This window comes from Panicum hallii, chromosome 3, assembly GCF_002211085.1.
Source record: "Panicum hallii strain FIL2 chromosome 3, PHallii_v3.1, whole genome shotgun sequence".
NCBI classification, from domain to species: domain Eukaryota; kingdom Viridiplantae; phylum Streptophyta; class Magnoliopsida; order Poales; family Poaceae; genus Panicum; species Panicum hallii.
In genome coordinates this window covers 9,331,108-9,348,564 of record NC_038044.1, presented here as the reverse complement: position 1 = coordinate 9,348,564, position 17,457 = coordinate 9,331,108, and the positions used below count along the sequence as shown (strand labels likewise).

The 17,457-nt window shown below is 51.6% G+C and overlaps 1 protein-coding gene across 1 annotated transcript; it reads left to right on the top strand.

Annotated features, from left to right (window-relative positions):
- The first annotated feature begins 2,719 nt into the window (after window positions 1–2,719).
- LOC112885146 (atherin-like) lies at window positions 2,720–17,066 on the top strand. Its single transcript, XM_025950811.1, has 3 exons — window positions 2,720–3,166; window positions 16,192–16,548; window positions 16,767–17,066. Exons 1-3 carry the CDS (start codon window positions 2,720–2,722, stop codon window positions 17,064–17,066), a joined length of 1,104 nt encoding a protein of 367 aa, XP_025806596.1.
- The last annotated feature ends 391 nt before the right edge of the window (window positions 17,067–17,457 follow it).

Genomic DNA, 17,457 nt, shown 5'->3' with positions numbered 1-17,457 from the left:
ACGGGACTGTACGCTGCTTGCACACAGTATACGGTGATACGACGTGCCGCCTTGGAAACAGGCGGGCTTATCGTGGTGTCAGCCTACCTGCCCCGTGTGTCAGTGGCAGGCAATACTTTTTGACTTGGGCGCACCCAGCCCAATTACCGCATTAAATGCTGGTAAGTGGGCTGGAGATCCGTGAAGGGCCTCCTGCCACGGGCACATGGCAGGGTCAGCCCCGCTCCCACCACGGGGGCGGCACGTGGCGACACCGGACCCCTTCCCGGGGGGAGGGGGGTCCGGGCCCCCGAGGCCGGTTGGAGCGGTCAGGCCTGTGATGGTCTGGACCTCCCTAGGAAGTCCGGGTCCGCGGGGGCCACCCGAGAGCCTCCCCGCCTTCATGGGCACGTGGAGGTCCCGGACCTATAAGAGCACGGGGAAGGTCCGGAGACCATAATCCTAACTGTCAGGCCCGGGCCGTATGCCACGTCACCCAGAAGACGAGGGGGAGACTACAGATAGTGAGACGCTAAGAGCCTGGACACCCTAGCATGAGGTACCCCTGTCCGTATGTACCGACAGAGGCCCCCGGGCCCACCTCGGGTGAGGGATGAACCCGCAGGTGGGGCAAGATCCCAGCATTTCGCCGGGTGGACAGCTTGTTCCCGCCGGGGAAGGGCATGGATGTCTTTTCCCCCATAGAGGGATCCCCGAGGGGCCCGTCCTCCGCCCGTGCCGCGCGCGTCAGGTGGTTCAGATTTTTGTTTTATTCGAGCCCGTCCCGCGGCTCGGGCGGTTCGGATTCCGCCTTTCCCCCTTTCCTCCAGCGGCCACGCCTTTGACTGGAGGGCCTGGGCCCACCATTCATTGGGTGTGAGAGGAGGGGGCCTGGTGCAGGCATCCGTTCGACTTCTCCTCGGTCGCCGCAGAGCTCGAAAGGGTAACAGCTTTTGCATAAAAGGTAAGCGCTGAAGGGAACGGCTACCTTTTCGCTCTTGCCATCAACAGATGCTGTAGCGCCCCTTCGTCTCCGCACACTCCTTGCAATAGTTTCCGTGCGCTCGGCTTCCTTCTCCTTCCTGCTCCCTTACGATCCATTGCCCATCATTGCTGCGTTCATCGCCATGTCTTCACTTCCTTTTCCGCGCCGCTTCCAAAGCCAGGCCCAGCTGGACCTGGTGCGCCGCTTTGTGGGATGGACCGCATCGGAACACGCCGAGAAGATCAGGGCCGGCAAAATCCCCCTCCGCGACCTTACCGCGGGGGAGTTCGTTCTCTTCAACTCGTACGCTATGTGTGGGTTGGTGCCTCCGATCTCCTCCTTCTTCCTCCTGCTCCTGGAGGAATTCGGCCTCCAGCTTCATTATCTCACCCCCACTCCGTCCTCCTCGTGGCGGTCTTCGCCCATTTCATGAAGATGTTCGTGGGGGTGCGCCCCTGCACCACCATCTTCAGGCATTTCTATGCCTTGGTCGGGACTGGGAGGAGCAAGCGCGAAGTCGGCGCCTACTACTTTCAGCTCCGGCACGGGATGGCGAACTCCTACATCAGCGCCTTCTCCAGCTCCAAGTGGGAGGACTGGCGTGAAGGCTGGGTTATTGCGGAGGCCGACCCCCACGACCGTCTGGAGCTGCCAACGGAGGGACCCCAGAGCGACCGGAGCACCTGGAAGGCCAAGCCGATGATACCAGAGGAGCTCGGCCCGGTCCTTAATCGGGTCAAGAATCTCCAACGGAGCGGCCTGACATCCATGATGGTGCTGGGCGACTTCCTGAAGCGGCGAATTGCTCCTCTGCAGCAGCGGTCCAGGATGGCCTACATGTACACAGGGCCAAATGATTGCTGCAGGATCGCGCGTGGGCCCGGCATCGACTTCACCAGGGCGGAGCTGGAGGTCGCGATCCGGGGAATGACTGGCGATGCGTTCAGCCCGGAGTCCCTGGTCCTCCTGAGCGGGGTGAAGGCCCTGTGCAAGGACCAAGCGTTGCGGGCGTCAGTCCTGGCGTCGATGCCAACCCTGGACGAGGGTGGCCTGGCGGTCCGGCAGCTGGGAGGCGACCCCAATCGCGGGCTCCACATCCCCGGCGCCTCACCCGACCGCCGGCAGCGCACCAGCCAAGGTCCCGGGGGGCCAAGACCCGGAGGTCTGGCCCCCGCAGGGAAAGGGAAGGACAAGATACCGGTGCCGGAGCACCACCACAAGGACCATACGGAGGGGTCCAAGTCCCGGAGGCTCCAGCGCGGGGACGGTTCCTTCATCGGGGAGCCGGCCCCCAAGCGCCAGAAGACGGCGGAGGCGGAGAGGCAGAGCGGAGCTCCTCCACCTTCGCCGCAGCGCCAGCAGCCGGAGGGGAGACCGGAGGAAGCGCGGCGGGCTTCCCCGGAGCAGCAGATTCCTCCGCCGCCACCGATGTCACAGAGCTGAGGCCACCGCCGGAGCCAAGGCCACAATCCCCACCCTCGCCGCCAACAGCACCAGCGGCCGAGGACCACCACCAAAGGTCCGGGGGATCCTCGGTGGGAACAAAGGTCCCCCCAATCGCCCGGGGCGGTTGGGAGTGGTTCGGTTTCGTGTAAGTGGACTTCCTTGGAATTCTTTATTTCTCCATTTGTCTTCCGGGCCCTAACCCTGTTGGCGTATGACAGGCCCGCATCCGACGCGTCTACCAGCGACGCTCCAGCTGGGGCGTCCGGCCCCCAGCGAGTACCTTCTTCTTCCCCTGCTGGGGAATCGGCAATGACTCCAGCAGGGTCTCAGCCCGCACCTGCACCACCTGTTACCGGACCAAGAGGTTCGGAGCCAGAGGCCGCCACACCTCCAAGGCCCGATGCCGCCCCGCAGCAGGAGGCCACCGGACCTGCTGTGACGACGGAGGCGCCAGCAGCTGCAGCGGCGCCGGACGCCAAGGCGGAGCCCCCTCCAACCGAGCCAGCAGCAGAGGAGGCTGCCGCAATGGCAGAGGCGGCAGCGCCGGAGGCTGCGGAGGTACCGGAGGTGGCGGCGCCGGAAGCTACAGAGGTGCCGGAGGCGGCGACGCCGGAGGTCGCCGAGGTCGCCAGTACCACTCCACTTGCGCAGGAGGAGGAACCGGAGGTGGTGCTGGGAAGGCGCCTTCTACCATGTCCAACGGAGGTCCCCCTCCCCCGCCTCTTTGCCAAGAGCGAGCAGGCTCAGGAGGAGCTGGTGAAAGGATCGATGGACCAAGAGGGGGGGTGAATTGGGCCTTTTTCAATTTCTAAAACAAGATAAAACAACCTTAACCTATGCAAGAACTAGAAAGGCCCCAATTCACCAACCGGATAACTAAACAACCTACACAAGCTAGTTAAGATGAAAAGAGATAAAGCCTAGCAAGGTAGAGCTAACTAGTGATTCCTAAATCAAGCACATGAATGAATTGCATGAAGGATAATGCTTGAAAAAGTAAAGTGGACAAGGGACAACCGGATTTTTCCCGTGGTATCGATGTGTTGGCACACACCCCTAATCCACGTTGTGACACTCACAAAGAGTATTGTCACCTCCCAAGTCACCAAGACGAGGGCGCTCACTAAGAGTCTCCGTTCACCATCCCGGTGTGGTGGAGATCAAACCACGTACAAATCTCTTCTCCGGGCTTCCACAATCCTTGGCAAGCTCCGCGAGAATCACCTCGATCACCAAGATCGCCTAGGTAATGCCAATCACCAAGAGTAACAAGCTAAGGCCTTCACTTGAGCAAGAACCAATCACCAAGAATGGATGCACACAAGCTTCTCTCTACTCAAGTCCTTAATCTTGCTTCTTGAATGATTGAATCAACAAGTGTATGAAATGTTGAAGCTCAAAGTGGCTCTTGACTATAGTATGTGTGTTTGGATGTTGCCTGGTGTCAAGAGTGGTAGAATGACCCATTGGAGGGGTATATATAGGCAGCTCACACGAATAGAGCCGTTGGAGAAAAAGCTGCCAGAAAAACTGCGTAGCGCCGGTTAATCCGACGTCCCTCCAATAGTCATCGTCGGTTTAACCGGTGAATGTAAACTCCCCTTTTGAAAACTAGCCGTTACTGTTTGGGAAGATTAACCGTCGTTGCATCGGTTTAACCGGTGAATGTAATCATCCATTGAACAACTGAAAAACCAAGTCACTGGACAACTGCACCGACGTCAAATTTCAAATAGCGTCGGTTTAACCGGTGAGTGTAGTTGTCCACTGATCAACTGAAAACCGAGTCTCTGGACAACTGCACCGACGTCCCTTTTCAAATATCATCGGTTGAACCGGTGAATTGACTTGTCAAACTCTGCTGACCTTGTTTAACCGACGTATAGAAAACTTGAGGCGTCGGTTAATCCGGTGATAAGGATTTTTCTGATTTTGCCTTTTCTGACTTGAGTCTTGAATGAAATCCAAATATTCTTGAGATATAAGTTGAGATCCACTTATTTGAGCTTCTAGAAACCTGAGTGACCATTGTGTGCATCCATTTTCAAATGACCATGTCCATGCTCAAGTTACTAAGCCTAAACCCCTCTTAATAGTGCGATCACTACAAAACTATAAAACCTATACTAACCTAAGTGTCCTTCTTCAACCTTATGACACTTAGGACTAGAAAGATCCTTAGTCTTGACACATTATAGAGTTGAATGCCGAGATCGCCTTTTTGAATAATGAAAATTAGGGGCCTCTTTTGACATATAACCAAATGAGCAATAATGATCTATAAAGCTGCACAAACTCATTAGTCACAATAATAGTTGTCATTAATCACCGAAACATACCTTAAGGGCCTAGATGCTTACAATCTCCCCCTTTTTGGTGATTGATGACAACACAGACATAAATAACGAGAGAGCAAGAAGGATATGACAAGAATAAACACAGGCAAACTCGAAAGAAAGGAACCAAAGTGCTCAAAAGCTCAAACGAAATCCATAGATATGTCTCAAAAGCTCAGCATGCTCAAATGACAAATGTACATATCATGAACTAAAACCAAATAGAAGACAATATATAATACAATAAGAAACAACAAAGTCCTGATCGAGCTCTCTCTAGTGCTACCCTCCCCCTGTCTCTCACTCCCTCTCCCCCTTTGGCATCCAAGCCCAAAAAGGGGTAGCTACTGATCCGGGTGACGAGGGACGGCGAGGAAGCGATCCGGGTCATCGTCGTCGTCGTCGTCAGACGGTGGATCCTCAGTGACTGACGGTAGCTGCTGATCTGAAAGGCCTGCTGGTGCTGAGCTGACCGGAGGTGTAGCTGTCGTCGAGGCTGTCGTCGAGGCCCTGGTACTAGCACTGCCTGGGAGAGGGTCCGTGGAAGTAGTAGCCGGCTCAGCAGAAGATGTGTCAACATCTGAAGTAGTGAGTGCTGATGCTGCCGGCTGTGACGACTGCTGAAGTAAGGACACCTCTCCGCCTCCCCCTGAAGGTAGTGGCTGTGGTACGGTGGGGAGGCCAACTGACTGCACTGCTGAAGGTGACTCCTGGAAGAGTGAGGTCGCAGGCAGTGGAGAGAAGAGAGGACGACTCGCAGACCCAAGTAATGCTGACAGTGAAAACATGATCTCTGGGGTCGCGGAAGAAGCTGGAGCAGTAGTGGCCGGAGCTGGTGTGACTGCAAGTGGAGGTGCTCCGGTGCCCTGAAGGCCTGACTGTCCTGGCTGCTGAGGGGCGAGTCCGGTGTGAGAATATAGCTGTGAAATCATCCCGAACATCGCCATCATGCCCTGCTGCATCTGCTGAAACTGAGCGTCCGTCCTCTGAGAGACTCTGTCAATAAGGCCGACGAAACGCTCCTCTGTAGCAGCTCGCTCTCGGGCGGCCTCCCTCTGAATCTGTGCAAGCTGGGCCTCATGGGCTCTCCTGGCCTCCTCCTGAGCACGGCGATCCTCTCTCTGCTGTGTGACCAGCTGCTGTAGAAGTGCGGTGAGCTCAGACGGCTGAGACACCTGAGACTCTGAAACTGTAGTAGCAGCAGCTGTCACTGGAGCTGGCTCTCCTGAACCCCCTGCCTCGTGATCATGACTAGCTGGAGCAGGTGCAGGGAAGTACTCCTCATCCTCGGAGGAGTCTGACTCAAGGTCTGACCAATGTATCTCATCATCTCCTCCGGGAAGCTGTGCCTCAGCGGCGAGCAGTGCCTCATCCTCCTAGGCCACTCGGGCCTGTACCTCCGGTGACAATCGTGCCATGGCAGCTCTATCAGCCTGCCTGCCTCTCCTCCGGTCCGAAGGTGCTGTCGGTCTATAGACAGGAAACCAGGGGACCTCGTCCTGCCGGTATACAGCACTGACTGGTGACTCAGCTGGCACAATCATAGAGCAGATAAAACTGATCCAGTGAGCATATGGGAACTGACGCACGACTCCCATCCCATCAGTGATGACATCCTCGATCTCTGCCAGAATAAAATCAACAATATCGAACGGCTCGTGAGTGAGGATGTGAAGTAGAAGTAGCTGCTGCAGACCAGTGAACCCCTCTGGGTAGCCACTCCTCGGGAGCAAAGTCCTCCGGAGTGCCATGTGAACAGCGTAAGCCTCTGGGGTCAGCAAGCTGGGGACTCTGGCGTAGGAGGCTGGAAAGGGCTGGCGGAAGCACTGTGAGATCGCCTCGTGAGAAGGTGCAATCCCGCCAATCATGGCCCTGCGAGGTGGATCTGCATCACCGTAGACCATCTCGTGCAGAGAGACGTCAACAAGGTCAACTCCAAGTATCCCAGCAAGTGTCGCTCTGGACAGTCCAAATACCTGCCCCCAAACATGAAGTGAACAGCTCTGCGCTCTGGGGCAATCCATGCTGTGGCGTAAAAGACTCGTACCCAGTCCTCAATGTATCTGTTCCTCTCAATCGAGAGCAACCTGGGCAGACCCCTGAAGTGATCGAAGTGCTCCCGGACATCGGCTCCCCCTGCAGCTGTCCTCAGTGAAACCCAGTCCAGTACTCGGTGAGGGAAGATCCTGTGGCCCCGCCTCTGATAGGTCTCGTAGAAACTGGCCTGAAGAAGCGTCCAGAATCTGCGATCGACCCTGCTGTCTCGTGTCACAGGAAACCACTCCTCCTCCTGTACACTCCACCTGAGCCTCTTGACCTTCGCCGCATTGGCCTTGGTCAAGTTCTGGAGCAGCACACCTGGCTCCAGACGCACGACAGTGTCCATGCGGAACACTGCGCGCTCGGCCGCTAGGGCCTCGGCTCGTCGAGCTGCTGCTGCTGCTGCGGTGGACCTGCGAGGCTCCTGTGGCTGGTGTCCTCCTCGCGTCCTAGGTCCGGTGCGACGCTCGGTCGCAGGTGAAGTCTCCTCTGCGGGGGACGTCTGCCGAGTGCGGCCAGAACGTCGTAGAACTGGTGACTGCTGTGTAGCCTGCCCCTGAGACTGCTCAGACTGCTCTGACTCTGAAACTGAATCGGTCTCTGCCGCTGAGAGTGACTGCGCTGACTCTGCTGCTGCTGCTGCGGCTCTGGTGGCCCTGGCACCTCTGACTCTGCCCATGCCTCTGCCTCTGCCTCTGCCTCTGGCTGGCGGATCTCTGATCGCAAACGGACGAGCACGGCCTGACGCCTGCTCCTCGGCGGCCTTAGCCACCATCTCGGCCCTCTCGGCCTCTCTCGCTGCGCGAGTCCGCTTGCGAGCGGGCTCCTCGACCACTATCTCCTTACCCTTCCTCTTGTCACGACCCATCACGATCACAATAGAAACACAAGACGCGGCGCTGCGAACTAGGGCTAGCGAAAGGGAGCGCGGCGTGAATGTGGTGCAATGACACGTGGGTGACGGCACGGTGGAGCTGCAGGGCGTGCGAAGCAAGAATCACAGGTGCGGGCACGGTGACGCGGTGGCACGGCGTGGAAGGCGGCAGTGGTGGTGACACAGTGCGTGGGCGGCGCTCGGGCGCAGGCGTGAGAGCGGTGGTGCGCGTGCGCGCGGGCGGCGGTGTGACGACGCGGAGGCAGTGCTGGTGGTGCACGGGCGCGGCTGGGCGCGCGGTGGAAGGCGGCGGCGGCGCGAGGGCGGCGGTGTGACGGCGGCGCGAGGGAATGCACGGGCGGCGGCGCAACGAGCGGCGGCGAGCGGAGTGGTGGCTGACGGCGGACGCGGCAGTGGTGAGGGTGAAGGCGGAGCGACGGCTGAAAACGAGAGTGAGCAGAGGGTCGTGAGCGAGCAAGAGAGAAATATGACATGTGGACCCCGCAGTTTTTCTTATCGCCGGTTGATCCGACGCTTAGGTTTTGAACGCCGGATGATTGCGTCGGTGTAGTTTACCAGAAACCCTGCCAAATCTGTATCTGTACGCCGGTTGAACCGATGATCTGAAAAATGAACTCGTCGGTTGAACGATGCAAATAACAGTTGATTTTCAGGTCAAGATTGTGTTCTGTTCATCGGTTGATCCGATGCTGCAAATTTTGTATACGCCGGTTGAACGCCTGAAACGACTGAGCTGTGGCTGACACTTAGTAACGCCGGTTAATCCGATGGGTATAGATCCATTTAACGTCGGTTTAACCGGTGAACCCAAAAACCCTCTCTCAGCTCACTTTTCTATGCTAAGTCCAATGAACTTATAAGATTCAACTGAACTCAAGTTAATGGACTTGCATAGGCGACTTTACCCCTCAAAATAGGATAGCTTAATAACTTAAATAGTTTTTCTTTTCAAAATCAAGAATAAGTCGCAAGAGAGACAAAGCGCCAATTTAAAATGTATGAGCCATGTCATAGAATATTGAAGGAGGAAAGCTTCAAACTCACAATGACATTGCTCACTAGGCAATAACGCACCTAACACTTTACTCTCTTCACTTCTCATGAATTAAGATCTTGCATGTAAAACAAGTCTCATCTTCATCAAGTGATCTCCTTTGTGACTTTTACGCATGCAATGATAATGCAAATTACAAACACATGCGAAAGAAAGATAAACATGAGATGCACAGCTATATGACAAGAAATGCATAGCGAGAATTTAAGATCTACTTGTCAAGTTTGATCCCACGGAAAGCTTCATCATGATGAGCCTTTCTACAAGACTAGAGGAAAACAAGTGGACCACCACCTCTAGCTAAACCCTTGCTCATCACTATCTTACCATGGTTAGACAAGTGTCCTATATGTATGCATTTTTCTATATGACATGGCAATTTACATGACGTTTGCCGCATCTAATACATTAAGCTCATTTCTCAGCCTAACAAAGGTACTCTCGTCTAAAGGTTTTGTGAAAATATCCGCCAATTGCTCCTCGGATCTCACACCTTGAAGGGAAATGTCCCCCTTGGCTTCGTGATCACGCAAGAAGTGATGGCGAATATCAATGTGCTTTGTGCGAGAGTGTTGAACCGGATTCTTGGCAATTTTTACGGCACTTTCATTGTCACAAAGGAGTGGTATTCTTCCTAGTTTCACACCAAAGTCCAAAAGGGTTTGCTTCATATATAGAATTTGGGCACAACATGCACCGGCAGCTATATATTCCGCTTCCGCGGTGGACAAAGCCACGGAATTTTGCTTCTTACTAGACCAAGAAACTAGTGAACGCCCAAGCAAGTGGCAACCCCCGGAGGTACTCTTGCGATCGACACGGCTTCCGGCAAAATCTGAATCCGAGTATCCCAAGAGATCTAAGCTAGCGCCTTTGGGGTACCACAAGCCTATGCTAGGAGTGTGCTTGAGATACCGAAGGATCCTATTCACAGCCGAAAGATGTGATTCCTTAGGATTAGCTTGAAAACGGGCACACAAGCACACGCTAAACATTATATCGGGCCTAGATGCGGTAAGGTAAAGCAAAGACCCTATCATTGAACGATAGAGGGATTGATCAACAGGTTTACCGTCCACATCCAAGTCGAGATGCCCATTTGTAGCCATAGGAGTCTTGATTGGCTTACACTCATCCATCTTGAACTTCTTCAAGATATCTCTAGTATATTTTTCTTGATAGATGAATGTCCCTTCCTTCATTTGTTTGACTTGAAAACCAAGGAAGAAAGTCAATTCGCCAATCATGGACATCTCGAATTCCCTAGACATCATGGTAGCAAACTTATGGCTTAGCAAATCATTAGTTGAGCCAAAGATAATATCGTCAACATAAATTTGACAAATGAAAAGATCCCCGTTGACGTCTTTTGTGAACAAAGTGGTGTCCACCCTCCCGATCTTGAAACCTTGCATGATTAGGAAGTCACGAAGTCTCTCATACCAAGCCCTTGGAGCTTGTTTGAGTCCATAGAGTGCCTTGTGCAACCTATAAACATGGTTAGGATTCCTCAGATCTACAACCCGGGAGGTTGCTCAACATAAACAAGTTCGTTAATAAAGCCATTTAAGAAAGCACTTTTCACATCCATTTGATATAACTTGATATTATGATGTGAAGAGTAAGCAAGAAGAATGCGGATAGCTTCAAGTCTTGCGACCGGAGCAAAAGTTTCACCAAAATCCAAACCTTCGACTTGAGAAAACCCTTTTGCCACAAGTCTTGCTTTGTTGCGTACCACCACCCCATGTTCATCTTGCTTGTTTCGAAAGACCCACTTTGTGCCGATGATGTTCTTGTCTTTCGGAGGAGCTTCGAGGACCCATACTTCATTGCGGGTGAAATTGTTCAACTCTTCTTGCATGGCCATCACCCAATCCGAGTCCTCAAGTGCTTCCTCTATGCTAGTGGGTTCAATACAAGAAACAAACGAGTGATGTTCGCAAAATGAAGCATACTTAGAGCGAGTTCTTACTCCTTTGGAAGGACTACCAATGATTTGACCAATTGGATGATCCTTGGAGATGCGACCGTACTTCACTAGCGGTATTTGCGTGGATGCTTGTTGGGGTGGATCATGAGTGACTTGTGCTTGTGGTGGAACATTTTGCTCTTCTTGTTCTTGGACTCGGGGTGTTGGCGTTGACACATTTTCTTGGGGTAGTGGATCAACTTTATCTTGATCTTCATTCGCTTGGGGTGCCGTGGAGGTGTTTGGTAAAGATGAGGAAGTTCCTCCCCCTTGATCATTGTCTTCATGCACCTCTTCCGGCTTGATATCCCCAATGGACATCTTCTTTAAGGCTTCTTCAATCTCTTCATCCCCTACATTTTCATAGCCAACAACCTCCTCTTGGGAGCCATTAGATTCATCAAACTCCACATCACATGTTTCTTCAACTAACCCGGAGGTTTGATTGAATACTCTATATGCTTTGGAGTTTGATGCATAACCAAGAAAGAGACCTTCATCACATCTACTTTCAAACTTACCGAGCCTTTTCTTCTTATAAATGAAGCATTTGCAGCCAAAGACTCGAAAGTATGATATATTTGGTTTCCTCCCGGTGATGAGCTCATATGGAGTTTTCTTGAGGAGTCGGTGAGGATACACTCGGTTGGATGCATGACACGCCGTGTTGATTGCTTCCGCCCAAAACTTCTCGGACGTGCCATAATCATCCAACATTGCTCTTGCTAGGGTGATGAGTGTCTTGTTCTTTCTTTCCACCACACCATTTTGTTGGGGCGTGTAGGTGGCGGAAAACTCATGTTTGACTCCTTCTTCATCGCACAATTCTTCAATCTTCATATTTTGAACTCGGTGCCGTTGTCACTCCGAATCTTCACGATTGGGGAATTATATTCCCTTTGAGCTTTTCTTGCAAATGTCTTGAAAATTTCCGGAGTTTCACCCTTATCGCCTAAAAACATGACCCAAGTGTAACGTGAAAAATCATCAACGATTACTAGGCAATAGAGGTTACCACCAATGCTTTTGTATGAAGTTGGACCAAAGAGATCCATGTGTAGTAGCTCAAGCGGCTTGGAGGTAGACAACATCGTCTTGATAGGATGATGAGTTGCAACTTGCTTCCCGGCTTGGCATGCTTTGCATAGCTTGTTCTTGTCAAAAGTGACGTCCTTTATGCCGGTGATCATCCCTCTCTTGTGGGCTTTCTTGAGGTTGCTCATGCCAATGTGAGCAATTCTTCTATGCCAAAGCCACCCAAGAGACGACTTGGTGAAGAGGCAAGTCATGGAGCTTGTTTGCTTTGTAGAGAAATCCGCCAAATAGATATTGCCATGCCTAAACCCCATGAATACCAATGACTTGTCTTTTTCATGAGTCACTACAACACCATTCTTGTCAAAGGCACACGTTAGTCCAAGATCACACAATTGTGCAATAGAAATAAGGTTAAAACTAAGTGCTTCTACAAACAAAACATTTGAAATGAATAAATCTTTTGAAATTGCAATTCTACCCAAACCTAAGACTTTCCCCTTTGAGTTATCACCATAGGTGACATGTTCATGATCGCCGGGGTCTTCAAGTGAGGTGAACATGCTATCATTGCCGGTCATATGTTGAGAGCAACCGCTATCAAGTACCCAATATTTTCCACCGGCTTTGTAGTTCACCTACACACATGAGAATTTATTTTTGAGTTTTCGGAACCCAAACAAGCTTTGGGCCTTGCACATGTGTGACAAGAGCTTTTGGGACCCAAAGTTGCTTGGGGAGCTTTTTTTCTTCGACTCCTTAGCAATTTTGCCAATGAACTTGGCCTTCACCTTGCCCTTCACTTACTCAAGAGAAAATGATTATTTTGGAACATTGATGAGTAATTCTTGGGTAATTTAGGAAGAGGACGTGATGGTAAAGTGCACTCCCTAGTGTGTGCCCGGTGACTTGGCAATGTTGGCAATATGAGCCAACTTCCTTGATGAAGCTTGTCTTGATCTCCGGAGAAGGAGTTGTAGCCATGTTTGGCTCCGGAAATGAACCAAGACCTCTCTTACCATAGTCACGGGCATTGTTAAAGAGAATCTCCTTATGGATGTATTCTCCCCTTGAGAGTTTCTCCACACTACTCTTGAGGCTTGCCACTTGATCCATCAATTCCTTTCCCTAGAAGAGGCAAGCTTGGGCACAACATTAGTGCATATGCATCAATGAGTAGGTCATCACATGAAGTAGAAGCATTGACCTTTTCATTAACAACTTTCTCAAGACTTGGGTCAATTACTTCATAAGCAAATTCAAGTTCTTGATACTTGTGAGCCAACTCCCTATGCTCTGTTTGAGCTTTTTGTGGCTCTCTTCAACTTGCTTAGCAAGTACAAGTGACTCATTGTGCCTTTTGAGCAAGTCATTATACTTACTAAGTAAGTCGGAGTGGGCAAGCTCTAACTTGGCATGAGTGCTCTCAAGAGTTTTGACTTTGCCCTTTTCCCTCTTGATGACGGATGTATACTCATTGATGAGGTTAGTAAATTCATTAGGATCAAGCTCTTCATCACTATCATCTTCACTATCTACCTCACATACCTTGGTGTTACCTTTTGCCATGAGGCACATAGGAGGCGGAGGTAGAGAAGGTTCTTCATTGGTGAGGGCGATGGTGACAATGTCTTCTTCATCACTTGAGTCTTCGCTTGATGAGACATCGGTCACCCACTCTTGTTTCTCCACCAAGAAACTTTTTCTTGGTGTGCCCTTTCTTCTTTGGGAAGAGCTTGGTCTTCTTGTCATGGGTCTTCTTCTTCCCAAATCTCTTGTTTTTGTTCTTTCTCTCCTCTTCTTCATCATCGCTTGAATCATGGCGATGCTTACTCTTGTTGTCCTTGCTTCTTTTGTCCGGCTTGGGGCAATTTGGACGGATGTGTCCTTTTTCGTCACAATTGTAGCAAATCTTGTTCTTGACATCCATTGCCGGAACATTCCCTTCTTGGAGTCAAAGTTGAAACCTTCTTATTGATCTTCTCATTCAAGCGTGTGAACTTTCTCATCATGAGAGCAAGTTCTCCATCATCTTCAATATCGGATGAGCTCTCATGATGATCATCTTCTTCATTGCTTGAGCTTGAGTCTTGTTTGACCATCTTGAGCTTGCGGGATTTGTTTGTCTTGGTCTTTAGAGCAATTGACTTGCTTGATGTGGCTCTTCGGTCATACCAAGGATGCTCATTTCATGAGCGCGAATTTCGCCCACAATTCTCCAACTTCCATTGCGGCGAATCCTCCTTTTGAAGCATAGCATTGATAATGTTATACTTGGGCTTCGGGAGTAGCATGAGGATCTTGCGGTTGATGGATGCACTGTCAATTTTGGATATTTCAAGTGCATTAAGTCCTTGACATGACATTCAAGCGAGAATACATATCATTGCAATTTTCATGAGCTAGCATTTGAAGGAATCATACTTAGCTCTAAACAAGTGATATTTTTGTTCACGAACTTTGGTGGAACCTTCATGATTCAATGAGTTCCTTCCAAATATCACTTGCTAGGTCCATGCATTAACTCTAGCAAAGACCTCCTCACTAATAGCTTCGAAAATTGCATTTCTAGCTCTAGCATTCCATTTTAATTGGTCGGGGGTGGGATCTCCGGTGAACCCGACTTTAGTTGCCAACCATACTTCGGGGGCAATCGCATCAAGGTATGCGGCCATGCGAACTTTCCAATAGGCAAAGTTCTTGCCCTCGAAGTGAGGCGGCGAACCACCCATCTTGGCCATAGCTCTAGGCGGTGAAGCCTAATGATCCAAATGAGCAACGTGGCTCTGATACCAATTGAAAGGATCGATGGACCAAGAGGGGGGGTGAATGGGCCTTTTTCAATTTCTAAAACAAGATAAAACAACCTTAACCTATGCAAGAACTAGAAAGGCCCCAATTCACCAACCGGATAACTAACAACCTACACAGCTAGTAAGATAAAAGAGATAAGCCTAGCAAGGTAGAGCTAACTAGTGATTCCTAAATCAAGCACATGAATGAATTGCATGAAGATAATGCTTGAAAAGTAAAGTGGACAAGGGACAACCGGATTTTTCCCGTGGTATCGATGTGTTGGCACACACCCCTAATCCACGTTGTGACACTCACAAAGAGTATTGTCACCTCCCAAGTCACCAAGACGAGGGCGCTCACTAAGAGTCTCCGTTCACCATCCCGGTGTGGTGGAGATCAAACCACGTACAATTCTCTTCTCCGGGCTTCCACAATCCTTGGCAAGCTCCGCGAGAATCACCTCGATCACCAAGATCGCCTAGGTATGCCAATCACAAGAGTAACAAGCTAAGGCCTTCACTTGAGCAAGAACCAATCACCAAGAAATGGATGCACACAAGCTTCTCTCTACTCAAGTCCTTAATCTTGCTTCTTGAATGATTGAATGAACAAGTGTATGAAATGTTGAAGCTCAAGTGGCTCTTGACTATAGTATGTGTGTTTGGATGTTGCCTGGTGTCAAGAGTGTAGAATGACCCATTGGAGGGGTATATATAGGCAGCTCACACGAATAGAGCCGTTGGAGAAAAAGCTGCCAGAAAACTGCGTAGCGCCGGTTAATCCGACGTCCCTCCAATAGTCATCGTCGGTTTAACCGGTGAATGTAAACTCCCCTTTGAAAAACTAGCCGTTACTGTTTGGGAAGATTAACCGTCGTTGCATCGGTTTAACCGGTGAATGTAGTCATCCATTGAACAACTGAAAAACCAAGTCACTGGACAACTGCACCGACGTCAAATTTCAAATAGTTTAACCGGTGAGTGTAGTTGTCCACTGATCAACTGAAAACCGAGTCTCTGGACAACTCACCGACGTCCCTTTTCAAATATCATCGGTTTGAACCGGTGAATTGACTTGTCCAACTCTGACCTTGTTTAACCGACGTTAGAAAACTTGAGGCGTCGGTTAATCCGGTGATAAGGATTTTTCTGATTTTGCCTTTTCTGACTTGAGTCTTGAATGAAATCCAAATATTCTTGAGATATAAGTTGAGATCCACTTATTTGAGCTTCTAGAAACCTGAGTGACCATTGTGTGCATCCATTTTCAAATGACCATGTCCATGCTCAAGTTACTAAGCCTAAACCCCTCTTAATAGTGCGATCACTACAAAACTATAAAACCTATACTAACCTAAGTGTCCTTCTTCAACCTTATGACACTTAGGACTAGAAAGATCCTTAGTCTTGACACATTATAGAGTTGAATGCCGAGATCGCCTTTTTGAATAATGAAAATTAGGGGCCTCTTTTGACATATAACCAAATGAGCAATAATGATCTATAAAGCTGCACAAACTCATTAGTCACAATAATAGTTGTCATTAATCACCGAAACATACCTTAAGGGCCTAGATGCTTACAGCTGGAGCCAGGCATCCGCCGGGAGTGGGAGAAGCTGGAGGCGGAGCGCCTTCGGCTCTCCGACTGGGAGCACCGCCTAGGGGACCGCATCAAGACCGTCTCCGCCCGTTACGCCAGGGAGCGCGCCGAGCTCGTGCTGGGGCGCGAACTCCTGCAGGAGCAGTTGCAGCAGGCTCTCGACCGGGAGGCGGCAGCTGATCAACGGGAGAGAGCGGCCGTACGGCGGGAGAAGCATGCCCTCGAGCGGGAGAGAGCGGCGGAGAAGAGGGTGCAGGCGGCGGCGGACAGGGAGAAGATCGCCCTGAAGCTAGCCAACCAGGCCAAGGTGGTGGTGGAGGTGACCAAGGCGCAGGAGGCTACCCTTGCAGAACTGGAGGCAGCCGCGGCAGAGAGAGAACGCAGGCTTGCCGCCCGCGAAGCAGAGGAGGTGCCCGGCTTGAGGAGCTCCAGGAGCGGTAGGCGGCCGTGGAGGAAGAGCTGGCAGCCGGGACCCGGAGGCTCCGGGAGCGCGAGGTGGCCCTCCAAGAAAGGGAGGCCAAGGTGGAGGAGTTCCTGGCGGAGCGGAGCGCCAGTGTTTTCTGAATAGTGAGGTGGGTCGGCGAAGTGAACCTCACCCTGGATGCACTTGGGCTACACCCCATCCAGGTCATGGGGACCCCGCCCTCACTCGGAGCTGTCCTCCCAGCGCTGGATTCCACCGCCGAGCAACTTCGACACATGGAGGCCGCCATTTTCAACCTCCTGGAGACAGAGGGACGGGCGGTCGCCCGAGGGATGGCGGAGTACATCCTTACCTGCCTTCGGAGCCACGACCCCTCCTGCGCGCTAACTCCAATCTTGGTTGGTCCGGTCCCGGCAACGGCGGCCGCTGCACAGGAGAGCGTGCAGGAGGCAGCGGACATGGTGGCCTTATGCGTCACAGGATACCTGGCCTTTGCGTCATGAAGGACCTCGCTGATATAGTAGACCGGCTTCTGGACGGTCCTGACTCTGCCAGCCGGACTGGATCCTTCTGCTTGAGCTGGGGACTCGTCGGACCCCAGGTCGCTTGGTGTTACTTCAGGCCGGGACCTGACCGGTCCCTCCGAAGTAGGGCCGGTTGTCAGACTGGTGGAGGCCGGACCTCCTTCTCCTGCAGGAGGCTCCACGGGGGCCCCCTGCGGGAGATGCTCGAACTTCTCAGTGACTAGCACCATGCTGATCACTTCGACCGTTGCTGCAAGATAAAGAAACAGTGTCTCACCTGGGTCCGGTGCGACCAGGACCGGCAAGGAGATGAGGTACTGCTTCATCTCTCGGAAGGCACGTTCTGCCTCTTCAGTCCATGTGAATGGAC